The sequence below is a fragment of the Cygnus olor genome, chromosome 5 (assembly GCF_009769625.2).
Source record: "Cygnus olor isolate bCygOlo1 chromosome 5, bCygOlo1.pri.v2, whole genome shotgun sequence".
Lineage (NCBI taxonomy): Eukaryota > Metazoa > Chordata > Aves > Anseriformes > Anatidae > Cygnus > Cygnus olor.
Genome location: NC_049173.1, coordinates 46,565,357 through 46,584,570, shown reverse-complemented (window position 1 = coordinate 46,584,570; position 19,214 = coordinate 46,565,357). Strand labels below are relative to the sequence as shown.

General features: G+C 49.7%; 1 protein-coding gene across 15 annotated transcripts in view; it reads right to left on the bottom strand.

Moving 5' to 3' along the window:
• Positions 1 to 291: 291 nt before the first annotated feature.
• Positions 292 to 19,214, bottom strand: part of CD151 (CD151 molecule (Raph blood group)) — a 32,047-nt gene continuing 13,124 nt past the window's right edge. For 14 of the 15 annotated variants that reach the window (XM_040560399.1, XM_040560395.1, XM_040560401.1 and 11 more), the window contains 8 exons: positions 18,494 to 18,605; positions 13,344 to 13,447; positions 12,279 to 12,470; positions 8,336 to 8,410; positions 6,042 to 6,146; positions 4,989 to 5,144; positions 3,312 to 3,398; positions 292 to 2,512 (listed from right to left, as the gene is read on the bottom strand). In XM_040560399.1, coding sequence (XP_040416333.1) covers positions 2,453 to 2,512; positions 3,312 to 3,398; positions 4,989 to 5,144; positions 6,042 to 6,146; positions 8,336 to 8,410; positions 12,279 to 12,470; positions 13,344 to 13,427 — 759 coding nt within the window. In that variant the 5' untranslated portion in view covers positions 13,428 to 13,447; positions 18,494 to 18,605 and the 3' untranslated portion in view covers positions 292 to 2,452. The remainder of the gene's footprint in view (positions 2,513 to 3,311; positions 3,399 to 4,988; positions 5,145 to 6,041; positions 6,147 to 8,335; positions 8,411 to 12,278; positions 12,471 to 13,343; positions 13,448 to 18,493; positions 18,606 to 19,214) is intronic. The other variant, XM_040560409.1, reaches the window with a different exon arrangement.

The window sequence follows — 19,214 nt, the reverse complement described above, 5'->3', positions numbered from 1 at the left end:
TGCAGGCAGGCACTTCCACCTGGCTGGATAGAGCTACTTTTCAAAGGTGCAACGAGTAATTTTCAACCTGACATCCCAAAGGATAGCGAAGGGCAGCTCTACTCCCTTTTTCACACATCTGTCGTGCAAGGTAGGTACAGACAACACCACACTGTGGAGGGCAAACACCCAGCAGCACAGAGCACCCACACACAACCTCGTTCATGCTGCAGCAAGGTCCTCAAGGAACTGAGAAGCCCACAAAACCCACACGGCTCACGTTGTCCCCTTCATTTTGCTACACGGAGTAAGTACAGAATCTTAAGCTTTATTTTCCTATTGGCCAGCAACTTAAACTGGGTTAAAAAAAAAAAAGCAATGAATATTATTACACAGAGAAAAAGTATAAAACGACTCAGTGGACACAAGCCAACTTGCTGTTCCTATCTCATTCTTCCTAGCCTCTCCCAACCCCGTACAATGTATTTCAAGGGAACAGGCAAAGGCAGCTAAGAAGATATGCTTAAGAAACTAGAAATATTGCTTCAAGCAACATGCTCAATATTTTCCTCATAGTTAGTAGTCAATACTTGTCAGGAACCTGAATATAAAACAAGAAATAATTTAGAGGTTTCTCCTTTAGATCATTACACAATAATTTAGATTTCTTTCCCCTCTTTCCCACTGCTGTGGGACCAAGGATACAGCTCCGCTCCTCCACCTCTCTTTTCGCATTAGTGTTAAGGATTATTTCACGGTGCCGATGTTGATGGGGGAGTTCCAGATTTACCTGCTCAGAATTTTAACTTGTCACCCTTCGCCCCCCCCTGCAGGAGCCAGTCCTGGATTTCTGCTCTGTGAATCAAAACCCCCACAACGCTGCAAAACCCTTTAGGGGTATGGGTGATTTTGCAGGTGTTAACTGCCTGCTGCCAAGGGACGGGGCACCACCAAAAGGCCAAGAGAGTGAATAAATTACTTTGCTCATAAAAGGGCTTGTCTTCAGAGCCTAGAAACTTCAAATCCCTGCAGCCCTTTCTGCTTCAGGTTGTACCAGGCCTACTGGGATGGTGAAAACAAGATTCCCGATGAGAACCCTTTCCGGGACAATTAGGAAGAAAACAACCCAAACCCCTGGGACAGGAGAGACACAGAAGATCCTATGAATTCAGGCTGGCATGACAGTGGCACTAAGTCAATGGCAACAGTCATGTCTATGTCCTGTATGTATCCAGGATCCCAGTGCAGAAATAATAGTTAATTAAATCTATTTAATTAATCAGACAGTTAAACCCAGCACTACCAATTTACTAAATACACTGGGGCGACTGGGTGAAGCTGACTGTAATGGTTACTGCTGAGATGGTCTGGAAAGCTGGCTTCTAGATCTCATTAAAGCCAGAAAACCCTCATCTGATTAATGAGCTCCTTGGAGGCTGATACAACATTTGTATATATTCATTTCCCACCCAAGAGAGAACAAGCCTGGAGGTTTTAATTAGACCGTCGAGCCCAGGGTGTGTCTCAACATGCAAGAGACGTGATAAGGTCTTTGCACTAACCAAACAGGCCAAGTGGTAGCAAGACACCTCAGTTCCACAGACAGACCAGCTCTTCACCAAATCTCAGCAGGGGGTAGGCAAGAAACAACCGTGAGTTTTCTCATTCACACTGGAAGCCACTACCTAAACCAGACCAGACCTAAAAGAATTAGAAAGTAGTCCAACGTCTTTGATCTAGAAGCCCAAGGAGGCAGCAGGCTTCTTGTGGTTCCCGATGGCACCGTGTTGCAGGGAAGCTTCAAGGAAGAGGAGGAAGGATTGCTGAGAAATCCTAAGGCACCCACGTTGTGGCAGCATTGGAGTCATGACAAGATTTCAGCCGCACCAAGTTGTGTTCCCGAGCAGCAGGGAGTGCAGTTCGTGCCCCAAGCAACCAGGCAGGCATCCTCTCATATGGAGACCAGCTGTGTTAGGACTTCACCGCACACACAGGGGGGGGAGAGAGAAATCTTCAGTGTATGAGAGACTCAGCTCTGGCTCCAGCTCAGCGCAGAAACATCATCTGTCCTCATAGTCAATGCCCGGTGATGCTGAGCCACTTCTCAGAGAGCGAACCGTGGTTCTTGCGTAGCATCCTGATACCTTTGTGTTGGCTCAGGAAGAGCCCCAAGAGAAATGGCCCTAGATAAATCTTGCTTTGTAGTTATAATCAAGGGACTGCTTTGCTAAAGCTTCCAGCAGAAGATCCGCAGCTCTTTTGTTTCGACAGTGAAGAGGACCTGCTGAACTCCCTGAACACAACGAGGAGGGTGACCTTCCCCTGAAGGGGCAGGTAAGGCTGTTCGAGAGGCATTTAATGGTAGAGCCAAGTCCTCAGGCTGCAGACTCTTCTGTGGTGATGGTGGAGGGTAGTGAGGTTGGCAGGCACTAAGGGAGTGGCAGAGGGGGAGCTGACAGAGTTCCCACAGCTATTAATATGGTTCCGGCTTCAAACTCCTGTACAAGCAGCAGGTGAAAATCATCCCAAAGATCTACAGGGTAGAAAGAGGAGAGAGGAACGCATGAGAAAACAGAATGGATGCAGTGGAGGCAGCAGCTTGCAAACAGTCTGGCCCCAGACTGGAGTGGCAAACTAGCTCTGGCCTGGGGATACAGCTCTCCAGCTTGCAATGAACAGGAGAGAACATAATCGGTGCTAATCCTCGTAATTAATCACCAGCAGCTTCTCTAGGATGTAATTTGGCTACTTGCCAGGACAGAAAGGAAGACGAACCACTCCCAGACACATCTGCATCTGGAAGAAGAGAATATTCTGGCTGCCTTCCCCCCCTAAAACGGAGTGGCAGCATCCACGTCCTACCCCCCTTGCCCTTCTCCTTCTCCCTAATCATTCGCTGACCCACAGTGCCACTCCTCAGTGCCACAAAGCCAGGGGAGGAACTGTGGATTACTTAACAAGAGCTAATGAACTGGGGTAGGAAGCTCCTCCAGCTCTTTAGCTGCACGGGCAATCATGGCACATCCCCACAAGAGGTCTCTCTCAGGCTGCCAAAGCACCAGCCACGGCCAGCACTACGTTTCTCACGGCCCTGGAGCAGAAATCTGTCTCTCCTGTGCCAGAAGTATCACAGACAGGCAGAGGAGGCTCTTGCTGTGGAGCTAGTGAATCTTGGGGTCACTGAAGTAGCTGGCGACTTCTTACATGGCAGCTTCTTTTTGCCAGGCAAGGAAAAACCTGAAATGTTCAATTTTTTTTTTTCCCCATCCTTCAGTTCTAGGGTTCCTTTAACTTCAGCCCAGCAACCCCCAAACTCCACGCGATCCTTTTACCTGCACACAAGCGATGCTGATCCCCACTGCACCGATAATTTTCAGATGCTCTTGAATGAAGTTTTCCAGCTTGGTAATACAACCGCTCTGCAAGGAGAGAAAGGAGGAGGGACAGGGAAAATAATCCTTAATTTAACTCCTTGTGCCTCACTTTAAGACAGCAGTTGCAATCCTTGAAAAGCAGTGTCTGTGAGCACCCTAATTCCTCCTGCTGTTATTTCTGAGAGCCACGAGTTTTAGCGTGGAGCTGGAAAGCCAGGCACTGCCTGCCTCTGCCTTTCACTTGCGTCCTTGGCTGGCAGCGTGATCTTACCCTCCCAGTTTCAGGCCCAAGTTTTTGTTGTCATAAGGCAAAAATAAAGCAGTAAGAGAATTTTCTGGAAGAGTTCCCTTTAAATAATTAAACTGTTTAATGAGGCAGGTTTTCCATGGTAACATCAGGGGGATTTACTGTGTAGGCTGCAGCAGTGCCCCAAGGGTGCTGGGGGCCCTCCAGCCCCAGGAGTTTACACTGAACCCAGACACCTACACACGCACAGGCAGAAAGGGAAGGAGCGAGCATGCAGCTCTCCGGGGAGGGATGGCAAAGGCCTCTCTTTTCCCATGCCTGTACTAGATCGAGACTTAGCCCCAGCTGCCCTGATCTGAAACAATTGCTCCTGCGTCCTGATCTGACCCTCTTCTTCTTCTTCCCCAAAATAAAATCCGTTCTGAGCTCTGACTTAGACGTTGAGCTGCCTGGCTTAATGGCAGATGTTGTTCACCCTCCTAACTTCCGAGCCATGCTCAAAGCACAGACTGTGAGAAGAAATACCTGCTCTGAAGGGGCCTTCTCTTCACCCACAGCCCTCCTCAACTGTACTCAGCTCCTCTGGGATTCATTTTGCTTCTTCTGGAAGAGAAACAAGCCCCTCCAGCCCAGCTCCAGCCTCTTTTCAGTCCTGACTGTAGTCCAGTGGAACTGGCCTGATTTGTCTGCTAGGGAGCCCTCTTCCTTCCTCATATCCCGTTCCTTCATGCTGTAGGTCAAATCCCTGTCACGTTCAGGGAGCAGAACTATCTCCATTTGTCCCTGACCAAGTAGCAGCTGTACCAAATGGAGGGCTCAAACCCAAGTCTCCTGCCAGAAGCAACAACCTCTCCCAATCCCCCGTCACCAGCATACTCTGTAATAACAAATATAATCTACTATTTTCCTCTTTATCTAATAAAGCGGTGCAGAATATCTCCTTGCTTTCTTTCCCAGTTCCCAAAGTCTCTTTTCTACTGCCTTTGCAATCCTCTCTTACAAATTAGGTTCCCTGCAAAAGCCAAAAGCAGTCCTGAGACAGATTTTGAAATATCTTCCTTGCCCAGCCCACGGCCCCACCTGTGAAATGCAGACCATTTATCCCATGCCGTATTTACTGGGCATTGGCTATGATCCCACACTGGCAGCCATGAACACACATTTCTCTAATAGCAGCCTGCATGCAGGAACCCAGACACACTGACTCCTCCATTTTATTTTATTTTTCTCTTCCCTGAAGCTTTTCAGATTGAGCCTGGAAGGCTGAATGCTCAACTAGAGAAACAAGTCACCGATGGTGTGCAGCATCAACCCAACGCCCTCACTTCCAGCCCACCACCTTCATGTACTTTGTGACAGGAGGCTCTGAAGCCCCTTTTGATTTTTACCTCTTTGTAGATGTTGGAAGGATGGTCTCTTCGGCCACACAGGTCGGTTATCGTCTTACAGCAGCTGTCTGGGACTTTCCGTCCACTGGCCTCGGAAGATCTGATCCACACGCTGTCAGCCCAGTCCGTGTAGTTGTTGCTGCCACAGCACTTGAACTGCAAGCACACAGAGCACAGGCTGAGCCCACGAGCACTGCAGCTTCCTCCTCCCTCCAGCCTCCCCACAAGCCCTGGGCTGCATCCTCCTTTGTAGGAGACTTTGCTGGAGCCTCCAACAATCTCACTGGCGTGGGTTCTTTTAGACTGCTGTAATTATCAGCGACCTCTGTTTTAACGGTCGCCCAAATGGCCATTAAATAGCAGCTTCATCCATCTTTCAGTAGCCGTGACTTTTTGTTACTGCTGGGGTGCAACCAGAGGGCACCTGCAGCTGCCTCAGCTCCTAACTACCCGGCTGGGGAGCGCCAGCAGTGATAACAGGGCAAGTTTAATTACCAGTTACTATCGCACACGCACCTGGTCACAGGGCACCGTGCACAGCAGGCCCCACGCTTTGAAACTGCTGCACCCATGCCTGCCCACAAGCATCCTTTCTGCGAAAAAGCCTGTCAGACCTGTGACAGCCCTAACCTGAGCCATCCCTGAGCCAGGCACAGCTAGCAACAGCAGCAGGAATGCTCTTCTTTCATTACATCTTGCTCTCTGGGGTACTGAAGAGCTTAATGAAAAATGTCGGCAATTTTTCCAAAGCTTTAATGTGGGAAGTCGAAACAGCTGTCAGAGTGACTTGGCAGCTCCAGTTCACTCTGGGAGCAATCCAAGTGTAGCGTACATCCTACTGGGGATGCGATTCAGAGAGTCCCCCCATGCAATTCTGCTGGTAGTGCAGCCCAGGCCCTGCACCACACCCAGCCTGTCTTCAGGCAGAGGCAGCAGCCTGTATGCTGGATAACGAGAGCTCACAACGCTTTTTGTGGTTTTAAGCTTTTTGTGGCTTTTTTGGTTTTAAGCCCTGCAATTGCACTCGTTCTCCCCAGCCCCAGCGCTACCCACCTCCTGCTGCAGTTTGTCCACTGCGCTGGTAACGCTCTCTTCTCCCTCTTTGCGGTACTTCTGGGTCATGGTGTTCTTTAAATTTTGCTTCAGCTCCATACTCAGCTGAATAGAAGAGACAAGTGGGATAAAATCACAGGGCAAGCTCAGCACCCCTCAGGGAGACCCAGAGCCCTGCATGTTTCATTGCCTCTGGTCCAGGAGAACAGAAAGCCTTGGGGAAGCTACAGCTTCCTTCAAGGTCATCCTCGAAGGTCCGACTGGACTGGTTTCCAGGAAGCACATGAGCTTATTTCCAGTTGATTAAAGATCATGCCTCCATTTTTGTGACTGGAAGGAGGTGCCTCTGGGACAAATTTCAGCCTGTGCTACACATCACCATGCAGGTCCTCACCTCGCATATGCGAGAGAGACTGCCAAGACATGCTTGCATTAGAACAGAATACAAAAACTGTGCCTGCTTGAATACAAATGTGTCCATGAGATCCACATGCAGTCTTCTGTCTCTGAAGCTTGTGACAAAATACTAAAACCCAATCTGTCTATTCAGGAGCAGGAAGAGAGTCCTGGGCACATTGGACTGAAGCCATGTGGTCTGAATAGCTCTCACATCGACATCAAAAAGGATGGCACAGGAGGGGATTAAGGGGGTGATTGCAAGAGTATTCCGAGGCATTTCTTGACAACGGTGACAAATTTGTAAAGCCAGACAGACGAAGTCTGATTTTTTTTTTAAGTGCATAATTTCTGAAAACACTCCTGTCATAAACCACTGGCATGTTCAGGGGATTGGATTCAAACATTTCTTCCTGTGAAGGCTCTTAATCTAGCTAAATTCTTCTTTACAGAGATAGCTTCTCTATACACCTTTTATTCTATATGGTAAGTAGTAAATGAAAGGTCAGGCATCTCGTTATGCTGAACCGGGCAAAATACAGTCTGCAGTTTATTTTCCTTTGGATACACTGTTTTTTCCAACCCCATGTGTCAAGTGGGGACAGCACCTACCTCACAGAGATGATATGAGGCTTCATTCATTAACATTTGCAAAATGCTTTGAGATCCTGGGCTGGGAAGCTCTACAGAAGTGCAAAGGACTTAATGTAATAAAGAGAAAGCAAGAGGTTCAGCAGCTGGAAGGCATCAGAAGCAAATAAAGAGGAGAGTCCATTAGCAGAATTATTACTTGGGAGAAAAGTGGTTACCTGCAGGCTCACAGGGAAGAACTGCAGCATGGAACACAAACAACAAAAGAAAAGGAGTTTAGACACACACAAACGCAAGCCTTAGATACCAAAGCAAGGGCTAAAATAAAAACAGTGGCAAACAGCAAGCGGCCTGCAACCAGGAAAAAAGAGGCATTTGTCAGCCAGAGGGCAAGGGGAAAGTGCAGCTATTGATCAGAGATGCCCCTGAGTGAATTAAAGCACTCAAGGCTACAGCTCTGAATATGTCATCCCTTATTTCAGCCTAACAAGGAGGATCAGCTCCTCTTCATCCTTTGGCATACATGAACCTAGTGGCTTTGCACAGATAGACCTTGGCTTCCTGCCATGCTCCCAGGATTGATCTTTCCCAGTTAAATATGTACACCTGCTCCACTGCTCCCTCTTGGCCACTATCAAACAAGCGAACCTACAGCTCTCTTTTGCTTCTCACAAAGTGCCAGTGCCCATCTTGGTGACGCAAAGCACAGGAGTCCCAAAATAAAAGGGAAAGGCAAGGAACCTAACAGCGAAGCCAATAAGATGGGATGTCCAGCTGCTTTTCAGACAGCCACTTGGCAACAATCCTAATTCACCCTTTCCAATCAATTTCCAGACATGAGAGCAATTTCCCAGGCTGTTTGTGTCCTGGTGGCTAAACCCCCTTTGAAACCAAACCGATGATTTAAGCCTCTGCTCTCTGCAACTGCAACCCTGCCAAGTCAGAACTGCAGCTGCTGGGAGTCCATGCTGTTCTCCAGCCCCTCAGCTGGGCTGGTGAAGTAAAGCCCTCAAAAACTTCATGACCTGAAAGGACCTAGCAGCTGAACCATCTTTGCCAGTACAGGAAGGAGCTGAGCAGCAAGGCCGAGCAGCCTCCCAAGTATAACCATTACTTTGTCAGAAGCAGTAAAATAACCCAAGGCCTCCTTTTGTATGGGGTGGTGAGTGAGTACAGACAGGTAGAAAGATGAACCCCAGTCAGACCCTAGGTCCCAAGCCTCCAAGGCCAATTCTGGCTGGAGAAATGGGACAATGACCCCTGTTTTCTGTCCCTGGTTTGAGTCTCCATGACCTGTGCCCACTCACCTGCTGGTAGTAGATATAGGCCAGGATTCCAGCAATGATCTCCAGGAGAAAGATGCACAGCAACAATATGAAATACTGTAAAATAACGGGAAAAGCAGGATGTTAGAACAGAACGTGAGGAGAAGCTTGGAGCTGGCTTACTACTAGCTGGCAAAATGCATGACACTGTCTTTGTTGGTGCTTTTCTGCAGGAGCTCTCAAAGGCACCAGTTGGGACTAGGACCTCAACAGGGTAGAAAGGCAACAATCCCACAGATGAAAAGAAAAAAAACCAAACACATGGTAACTGTAGACAAGCAGAAGCAAGCGCGAGTTGAACTTGCACAGCCAGAGGGATGTAGAGAATGGAAAAGTGCAGGCAACTGAGATAAGATCACTGGACAGAAGAGAGTGGTTGCTGGATAACCTGCTGAATACATTCAATGTCACAGAAAATACCTGCTTCAGACATCAGTACAAAAAAAAAATATCTGAAATTTCTCCTTGTTTTGATACTGTTTAGGGCATTTCATTAAGTTACTATGGAGAAACGCACGTTATAATGGTGATTCAATAAGCCAACAAAGGGCCCGTTTCACCAAGGATATAGCAGACCGAATAAGCACAAGTTTAAACCATGGATTTGTCTTCCAAGTGACTTCTGTGGGACTCAAGCACTGGCTAACGTGCACTATCGAAGTGGATGAATTTATACTAGAACTAGGGAGCTACTTTACAGATCCAGGCTGTTCTATGACTGCCACTAAATCCATCATTTTGTAGATGAAGCTAAAGAGGCACCAGTTCCAGCCATAACGAGGACCTCGTGCATAGACTCCCTGCAAGACTTGTCCCGCTCAGGACAGACCAAACAACACATCTCCCATTTTCTGTTTTACCCTGAGCTTAGGAAATGTCTCCTCCCAAGGGGCGAAGCAAACAGCCCCCATTAAGTGTAGCTAGGTGTGAAACCATCTCTCCCCAGCACACAGAAAGGCAGTTAAGTCCTGGTCACAGCAAGGTGGATTTTTGTCACACAAGGGTTACTCTCCGCGCTGCGCGCCCCTCTTCACCTGGTAGAGGTGGGTATTTCTGAGCTCCTTTGCAGGATTGAAGCGACACAGACACAAACGCAGCTCAGGTTTCCTCTTTCCCCCCTGCTGGGATTCAGCAGCTGCAGAGGAAGGCCAGCTGGGTTTTATCTGCAGGCCAAGCTTTAATCTGAGCACACAATCTCGAGCTTTCACTCCCCAGCCCCGCTCTGCCCCGGCTGAACACCGAAAGTCTCTGCATACCCTTGTACAAGGTACCCATTCATACCAGGGGAATGAGTCACCCAGCAGCCTGTGGGATAGCTAAAGGCTGGTCCCAGCACTCACAGGAGGCTGAAAGGGGCAAGAAAGGATCGGGGTGCTTTGTCACAAAGGCTTCCTTTCTTTTGCTAGGACATGGTTATGCCCTCCTGCCCTGACATCATCTCTCTGCCATGGAAGGAGGGCGGCAGGGTGCTGAGCACAACCAATGAACTGCAAAGCTGCTTTTAGATAGCCCTCCCTACTCCGTGTCGTCACGTCAGTGGCATTCAGGTGGAGCCGAGCTGCGGCACCACAGCTCGGCTCATCCTGCTGGCTTACCCTGGATAGGAACAAACGCATATCCAGCGGGCCTCAGAGAATTTGAGTCACGAGGCCCCTGTAAGCCCTCGTGAGGGACGGCAGTGCATCTGCCACCCACGCATCCAACCTGTCTCCGCTGATACACGGCATCATTAGCCTTATCTCAGCCCCGTCTCTCCCTCAGGGCCCCTTTCAGGTATCTATTACACTGGGTCCTGCTGACATACGGGAGCGGCAGCTTTCACTCTGGGGACACACAGGCAGCACAGGGCTGCCCGCCCTGCTCTTCACCAGGAATCACAGGGCCTTCCTTACCAAGGGCTGCTCTGAAAGGAGAAGTACGCCTACTCCGGTGGGGCGCTGCAGGGACATGCCCTGCTCCCTCCCCAAGAAGCTGGGAAACCAGTAAGAAATGTGGGATCACCCAAAGGCCTGTAGTAGACTTGGCTGGAACCTGGTTTTTGCCTAACGAAGACTGCTGAAATGGCTCACTCGAGAGCAGGGCAGCAGCTTCGGCATCTGAGCTGAAGTTTGAGCAGGTCTGAAGATCACTGCTGCCTCTGCCACCTCAGCAACCTCAGCGTGAGAAACTCCACGTCTGCTGCCCGAGCCTCAATGCATCACCTGGCTGAGGAGGGACACGAGGAAGAAAAATGAGCAACGACAAAGAAGTAGCACAGCTATGAGTGATGAGTAACGAAGTTCTCCAAAAAGTTTTAAGTGAGCCCTTAAAACCCAGAGTTAGGTAGAAAGGCAGCTAACAAAATCCCAGGTTGCTGAGGCTCCAGCAGAACACCGAACTAACAACCAGATACACATTTCACAAACAGCAGCCAGAGCTGTCAATTGATTTTAAAAGCACCAAGGAGGCACTGGGGAGAGGAGGGCCGCTTACAGCATTCCCTCCCATATTTACATGGGCCGCTGGTACCGAGAGAAATTGGGACAGGCTGGCACAGACCCCGTGAAGCTGTTAGGATTGCTGCCTGAGCTCAGAGCTGGCACAGGCCCCCAGCCAGGCTCACCCAGCCCTGGCAAGCACGGCCCTAATTCTTGTGCACATTACTCACTGGCAACCGAAGCAGAGCGCAAGCACAGAGAGACAATAGGCCTGTCGCGACCAGCCACTCTGAAAGGACGCGTGGTGTGAGGACTCAGAGTGACCTTTTGTTCTCGAGAGACAAGTATTAGTTTTCTGGGGCAGAATAACAAAGAAAACCCCACCGGATTTTCATCTGTAGCTTCTGGCTGAGGCAAAAAAAAAAAGACAAAGGGAAACCTCTGGCATGGAAAGTAAGCAACGAAAGGCCAAAACGGACTGCTACAGACCAGGAGCGCAACGAACAAGCATCAGCAAAGCACTCCCTCTGTCCTTCTCCATGTTTTATTTTCCATTCCTGGCTCTACTGTGCCTCTCACAGCAATTACTAAGCCTTCAAAGCAGCGGTACAAATGTCAGGATTTCTCACGGCTCTTCTTTTTGCTCCTCTTCCAAACTAAAGAGGGGAAATGGGACAGTCAGGTGAACAGGGACGTGCAAAGCTGAAGGAGCTGGTGAAGGGTTATTGCAGCATCCTCTCATTTCCGTGAAACCAGAGTCACTGACTGTTGCTGTGCTCGCCGCTGTAGCTCAGCTACTAAAGAATGTTGCATGCTCCAGACTGAGAAGGAGATTTGTGAGGAAGGAAGCAGAACAGAAACCCTAGGGCTGGTAAAAACTTTGGTGTAGGTGGGTGAGCAGGGAGCCGAGGAAGTAACACAAGGAAGGGCATAAAAAAGAACCAGATTATCCAGACGTAACGGCTTTTTTGAGGAAGCAAAACCAAAAACTTTTTTTTTTTGCCACTACAGAAAATTTTCAGTGAATACTTTCTTATTTTTGGCAACACAATGAAAAAACATGTTAATTTTGTTTGAACCCAGTGTCATTAAAGTCGGTTTTCTTACAGGTCCCTCATATTTTCCTTTTCTTTTGGAAAATGGGAAGAGAATATGGGACAGGCAGGGAAGAAGGAAGAGACGAAAGCCACACTATTTGAAATTGGCCAAATCCAAACAGACTTTCTCACATGCAGTATAGACATTGTGGCTACGCTTTGTACTTTTGAAGCACATAGTGGTAACTGCATTCTTTGGGTTGATGAAAGGAAAGGCTCTAGCAGTAGACCCCACCACCTGTGACAAAGGCAGCAGTGCCATTAGGAGCTGGAAACCTTAGTGGCATTTGCCCTAGGACAAACGAATAGGGTTAGTGAGGAACACAACCAAGATGTTTCCCCACCCTCCCAGCGTTGTTCAAGAGAAAACAAGGAGAACCTTCCACCCCAGCCCCCAAAAGCAAAACTTACCACTCTTAGCAAATTCCGACGCTCTTTGAAGGTGGCACAGCAGCCAAGGATGCCAGTAACCATCACAACCACCCCTGCCACCACCAGAATATAAGCAGTTGCTGAATACGTGCTGGAGGAGAGCAAGCTGATGTAGTCACTCTTCTCAGCCAGGGTCCAGGTGCCCACTGCCATCACAGCCCCACCAGCCAGCTGCGTAAAAACAGAGGCAAGAGAATGAGGGGCATCCAGTGCATGAACTTCCTCGCCTCCAGAAGCGACCGACTGAGATACCAGAATGTGCCCCAGCTCTGCGACCCGAGCCAAAGACAACCCACACCAAAGGAAGGACCCCCTGAGGTCTCCCTGGGATGGTGAGCAGCGCCCTGGCGAGGGCAGAGCTTCAGGGAGGCCAGCTGTGCACCCCAGGCAGGAGGAGGTGCAAGCTACCTGGAGCACTTGCCCATGCACAGACTTCAGCCTTCCCAAACAGAGCGACGCTGCTCTGGGCAAACACAAAAGAGTGCCGCAGCTTTCGGGGTGCGACCTACCAGCAAGCTTTCCACTGCTCAGCAAGGAGCAATATTGACCTCCGCTAAATGACAACTGCACCCCACAGCTCTTTCATACGTTATACATCTAGGGAGAAAGCAGGCAAGGAGCTTTGAGCACAGCTGGTTAAACTCTGACCCTTGCAGGGAGTGAAGACGGAGAAACCAACCCAACCGTTAGCAGTTCTGTTCTCTCTTTGCAAGTGTCATGTTTTTGGAGGGTTTCCTGTCGTTTCCGGTGAGCTCAGCCAACTCTACAAATGCTAGCTAGGTGAAAAGAAAGCAGGGAGATGGTATTTTTCAGGCATTATTTTCTATAATTTGTAAGGAGACCTATAAACAGTCAGAGGCCCCAGTGTCACACCACAACTTCTGCAGCTTGGGCTGGCAAGTCCAAGGGATGGGATTTCATCCCACCAAAAGAAGTGTGGGTTCCACTGATGTCAGAGCTTTTTGCCAAAGACTTCAAAGCCAATGATTCTGCACTCTTGCCACCAAAACCGCAGCGCCTCTGAAACAGGCTGAAGCTTCTTACCCAGAAAAAGAAATTGAAGATGAAGAGCAAGTACTTGAGACAGATGGTCCCGCATGTTTCCTTCTTTTCGGTGTACTCACGCATCTTTCTGGCTTAGATAGCTCCTGGAAAAAAAAAAAAAGTTTGAGAAGCCAGTCAGTCATCATGCCCCTCCTCCCTAAAGGGCAGCATTATTCTCCTTCTGCAAAGACCTCACACTTCCAGCCTTCAGCTGAACTAACACAGCGAGCGAGCCATTCAAGTGACTTCAGGGATGCTGGGCAGTGCTCACTCACATGAAGAGCTCTTGTATCCATCCGAGTGACCTACGCAGCACGAGCCCTCACAGAGTGTGAAAGAGAGGCAGATGGTACCAGCATGTGGCCTTCCTGTGCTGCCATCCTCCTCCTCCTGTCTCCCCGTTCTGCTGTCACTTCTGGAGATCCATTTTCCTTAAGATTAATACTTGTGGGGGAAGGATCAGACCTACCGTGGTGCAAGCCCAGCACTTGCTGAGACCAAGCCAAAACCATGACTGGGTCTTTAGCAATTCTGATCACGGCTACTGTAAGGGAAGTTCACTATAGTCCATGCTCACCTCCTCCTACTTAAAGTAAATGAAATCCAGAGCTGTTACCCAGCACGCCCCAGCACCGGGCTGACTGCGGCATCGCACTGTTACTTCTGAAGGGGGGGACAGAAACTCTGTCTTTGGCATTTACGGAATAATCCGTCTCCAAAGAATTTCCTTTCCTCACGGATGCTCGTTACAATTGCCTTAAATAGATCTCCCCCTAAGTTCTGGGTATTTTTAACCTTTACGACTGTGACTGGGAATGTGCTTGTTATCCACCCAAACGCCCTATCCTTTTTGAACCCCAGCAATACGTTGGAGTAATGAGTCCCCATCTTCACTCTGCTTATTTCTCACAGCCCTGCTCACCAGCCGGCTGTCTCCTGGGGTACTGCTCCCGGCTGCTAAAGAGGAAGCAACACAACCACTGGCTTCAGGCGATCTGACAGCATAAACCACCACTGCAGGTACCAAACCACCCCGAGTCTGTGGTGGGTCAGCCCCCAGGCAAAGCGTTACAGAGGTGCTGTGCTCTGAGCTGGTTTCACCTAAGGAGGTCTGCAGCAAGTACAGCTCCACGTCACTTCGCTGCCTCCTTTTGATGCAAAAATAAATAATAAAAAAGCAAACCTCCCCACTGCCTGACTGGGCAGCCAGGACAAAGGCACTGCCCAGAGCATCCCTGTCAGCTCTGTGAAGTTTGAAGAAGTACAAGCGAATACTCACCATCTCTCCCTTCCCAAAAGCTGCATTCAACCCAAAAAACCATCCTCTTCCTCCCCTCCCAGCCAGTGGGGAATGATACGAACACGTCGCTTTCTCTCTTTTTGAAGGCCCTGCACGCTTATCAGAGTAAAAGGCTGTCCTGGACCAGAGAGCTCCCTGGAAGCAGGCAGGCACAGAGCTGTGCTCAGCGTGAGCCCCCCTGCTGCGTTCCCGACATCTGGCTTTACAGCCTGGCTTGCTGCTAGGAAGAGCAGCTGCCAATTCTGCAGCATAATTGTATTTTGTCTGCAGGAAATTGGTTCCTTTTGCTTCACTCCAGCCCACTCAGAAACCCCAGGCAGGTCTGTGCTTTAGAAACTACTAAAGCTAGCAGGGGGCGTGAGGGTGAGAACATGCCCAGCGGTCCCACCTGTGCCCCCTCGCCCTCCACAAGCAAACATTTTTCTCTAGGACAGTGTCTGACAAACCAGTTGGCAGCAGAAAGGACTTTCACTGGTGAAGAGAGCAGCTCTGAGCTGGTGGCACGTATCAAGGCGAATAACTCCCGGTCCTCTGGAAGGATCAGGAACTCCAGCAACGCTCCGATTAATTACCACGTTGATTAATTACCACGTTGCAGCACAGAAGCCTGGGGCAGGGGGAAGGAATAGATGCTGGTGGCACTGTGTGCTCTGAACAGACTTGCAGTTCTCTATGAGAAGCTGCCTTGTTCATGAAAGGTGACAGATTTACAGCTCCCAGAGGCTCCATTTAGCCACGGAACAGGAACGGCAGCAGCCAGACAAGCTCCCACAGCTACGCACACCTGCACAGCCCAAAACAGGTACCCCTCAAAGTACATGCCCCCCCAAAAGAAGCCAGCACAGGTATTTTCATGGATCATCATGCAGCAGGTGCTGGGCCCTAGCAAGGAACAGAAACTTGCACCTCTTCCTGATCTGAGACCTCAGAAATCCGACCGAGCAGCAAGGGCAAGGACCAGGCAGGCTGACAGCTCAGGTTATACTTGCAGGCAGATGACCGCGAGCCTGAAATTCGCCTCCACACCGCAGGTCCTGCTCCACCGAGCACTGCACACGGTGCCTTTCAGGTGGCTCAGCGTCGCTGCTGGGAGGAGAGGATTGATCTGCTTCCAGCACACTGGCAGGGAACAGCTGCGGGTTTACAGAGCGCGGTGATTCACACGGGGATGGCAGGCCATGAATCAGAGAGCAATCAGGGCTGCCTCCTGTTTGATCTATCCTTCCCAGCCCCGAGCAGAGCTGGTGGCACTGGCTGGCCCTTGCAAGCTCACCGACTCACCCAGCGAGCTGCTCCCTCACCACGCTCTCCAGTTACAGCTGGGGTAAGGCTACGGGCGACGAGACCCAAAAAGCACAGCACCTTGGTGAACACGGGGGGCCTCCGGGCCCCGAGCAGCGTTCAGTGGCGTGGGCAGGGGCTCCTGGCCTCAGTCATCCTGGTAACAGACCCTCAGAAGTGATATGGAGCACTCTCGAAAGCAGACAAGAGCAAGCAACGTTAATTAACACGCACAGCTGCGTTCTATTTCAAAACACGGAGGCAAAGGTCTGTTCTGAATCACCCAGATAATTATAAACGAGCTCTCCAGTGAACAGAAAACAGTGAGGCTTGCCACAGGGGTGTATTTACAGATGCATAAAAACATATTAATTAGACATGAGCTTGATAACAGGAAATGTTTTTCTAATTGAAAAAGTGGCTAAAAGACCAAAAGCACTTCCATAACGAAGTCCATTTGCTCCAATCCAATAGACAGTAGCTTCATCAGGAAGCTAAATTTAAAAAGAAATCTGGGAAAGAAACGCAGTGTAATTTAGTCACACAACCAAAAGAGGTATTTTGACGTTTATTTGCCAGAAATCAAGAGCAAGTTCCTACTGTGCTCACACATCGCAACCTAAGTGTCAATGAGAAATAATGCTCTAAAACAAAATGCACAAAGGTGGGAGGAAAAAAAACAAGGGAAAAACTCACTGCGCCAGAAACCGCACACGAAACAGAGGGAAGATTAGCTCAAAAACCTAGGGGCTGAACAGCTCGAATGCAATTCTCTGCTCTGCCTCCTGCACGACCTTAGGCAAGGCCTGTCCCTTGCCTCTGCTCTTCCTCCCCTGTGCCGGAGGCCCAAACTTCTCTGAACCCAGTGATGTTGTAAGGCGGTGAGAACCCCTGCAGCCAGAGGAATGCCAGCTGTGAGCACGACAGGCTCCAGGCAACCGGTGTAGTGCCAAAAGACCTACTGTCTTCAGAGTGCTTTCGCCAGTATAGATTACTTTGGCCAGTGAACCGAAACCACCTCTTCTGGGGTTAGTAAAATACATACTGACAACGAGAAGACTGTATGACCATCTTAAAAAAATAGGAAGAATTAAAAAAAGAAAGAAAAAAGAAAAGAGTATGTGCTCAGCCTGCCCTGTCTGACCCCAAGCCACAGCCTCCCAGGTGGGTTAAGAACATGCGGTGCAAGTGCGCAGGGGGCACTTCGAAAGTTAAACCCTTCCACGGCCTGATTTTCTTGGGCTCTCATCTTACTGATCCCGACAGTAAGGATGACAGTTCATCCTTAGGACAGACGGGACAACAGGAACGCACCAGAAGCTGAGCACCTCCAGCTCTGGGCGCTGAGCTCTGCACAACACAAGCACCGCACAAACGGCTGTTTGGCTGCACTGAGGCACCCAAAATCTCAACGGCGGGGCTTGCTCTGCGATCCCACGTCAGAGCACTGTATTTTTACTCGCAGACCCAAAGGCATATACAGGCACGCACCTCCATCTCAGCTCAGCAAGCACGTGGCAGGCACACACGCACACTCCTGCTGGCTAGACATTCATTTAGTCATCGCAGACTCTGCTCGGTACATCTGCCTCGACTTGCACAGGTACAGTACTTAATTAAACAGCAAAGAAATCCAGGGCTGCAGGCTTTTTCTGCAGACCCTGCCCTGCAGCAGCATCTGACGGATGGTAAAGAAACGATGCCAAAGCAAATGAAATAGCTCACAGGCCATTAAAAGCAATCAAAAAGAAAAGAAATAAAAAAGAAAAAAAGTAAATCAATACTTAAAAATAATGAATGATGGCAAGAAAAATGGTATCTGATGTGTCAGTGCTGTCTCTTTTATAGATAATTGTTATGAACTGGGGCAAAAGGGAAGGTCCTACACCTCACACTGCACTCATCCCCATAACCAAATGCCAGCAGTAAGCCAAGGAGAAGTGTAGCCCATCACACAAGAAGGATGTGCCGAAGGAAATCCTGCTGCACCTACGCCGCTACTAAAGCGCAGCTCCCAGACGGCTGCAAATCCAACATTACCTGCCTCCTGCAAACACAGCCACCTCACGCAGCCTGCAGGCATGCTGCTGGCCTGGAGGGCAAGGTACAACTGCCCTGAAATCTATCTGAGCTGGGCCAGATAACTCTGGCCTTGAGGCAGCTCTCGGGAACAGAACAAACACGCGCTCCTCAGCGTGTGCAATGCAGCTGTGGGCCAGCAACCTACTGCCTTCAGCAAACTGACTGAAGACCTCCTTCTCCAGCAAGGCCCTGCTCCAACTGTTGAAAACATGACCTCTCCGTCCAAGTTCCCTCTCCAAAAACAAAATTATTGCCACTGCTGCTTCACCTACCCGGCGGGAACATCTTTCGAAAAGGCCTCCAGCTGCTTATCAACTTGCCAGCTCATCTCGCACAGCGCAGAGAGCAGCAAGAAGCCATTAGATCAAACCTTCCCCGCAGAGGAACTCCAAAGCTTTTAGTGAAGCGCTCCGATTTACACAACCACTAAGTGCCATTACCCACCCCAAACTGCTCGCCAACAGGGGTCAACGGCCTCGACACTGACCTTTCCCCACCGAAGCAACCCACAGCTCAGTGCAAATCTTCAGTTCTCTTCAAGTGCCTTTTTTCCACCCACTCTTCTGGCTGGCTCTGGTCCTCTGCCGGATCTGGGAAAGCTGAAAAAGAAAGGAAGAGAGATGGAAAATCATGAATTACGTGAAGGATTATTATGGGAATCGATACAGGGTAAGATGCTTTGCCATTAAGCACTCCTTTGAACAGAGAGCATATGGTTTCGGAGTACACTTTATGAATGCATTTGATTAAACTGGAAAGCGTGCACCGGATAATGGGGAGGAGCCAGACTGCACGGTGAAGACCTTCTGATGGCAGGAAGCTGCCAGAATGGGTCTATGTTCGTGTCTGCTGCATCCTGCAAATGCTGCCACTGCTTCTGTCAAGGCTGTGTAGGCACCACGGTGACAGCTCGTTCTGGTCCAAAAGGCCCAGGAGAAACTCCACGAGAAAGCTCAGGAAGAAGACCCGAAGGTACAAGGGGGTGCTCTAGCTGGGGTTAAGTGCTTTGAAGTGATCCCTCCTAGCCCTGGCACTGGAGGTGCTTCTGAACTGCCCGGGAAGAGGAAAGAGGTGGGCAAACAGCGCCAGGATTCACTGCACACATCCACACTCTGCTCCCAGGGCTCAGGAGCCCCAGAAAATATATCAGGAAACAGAACTGGGCCCCTACAGAGAAAAAGGGTGCTGGGAAGACACTTGTTTTCTTC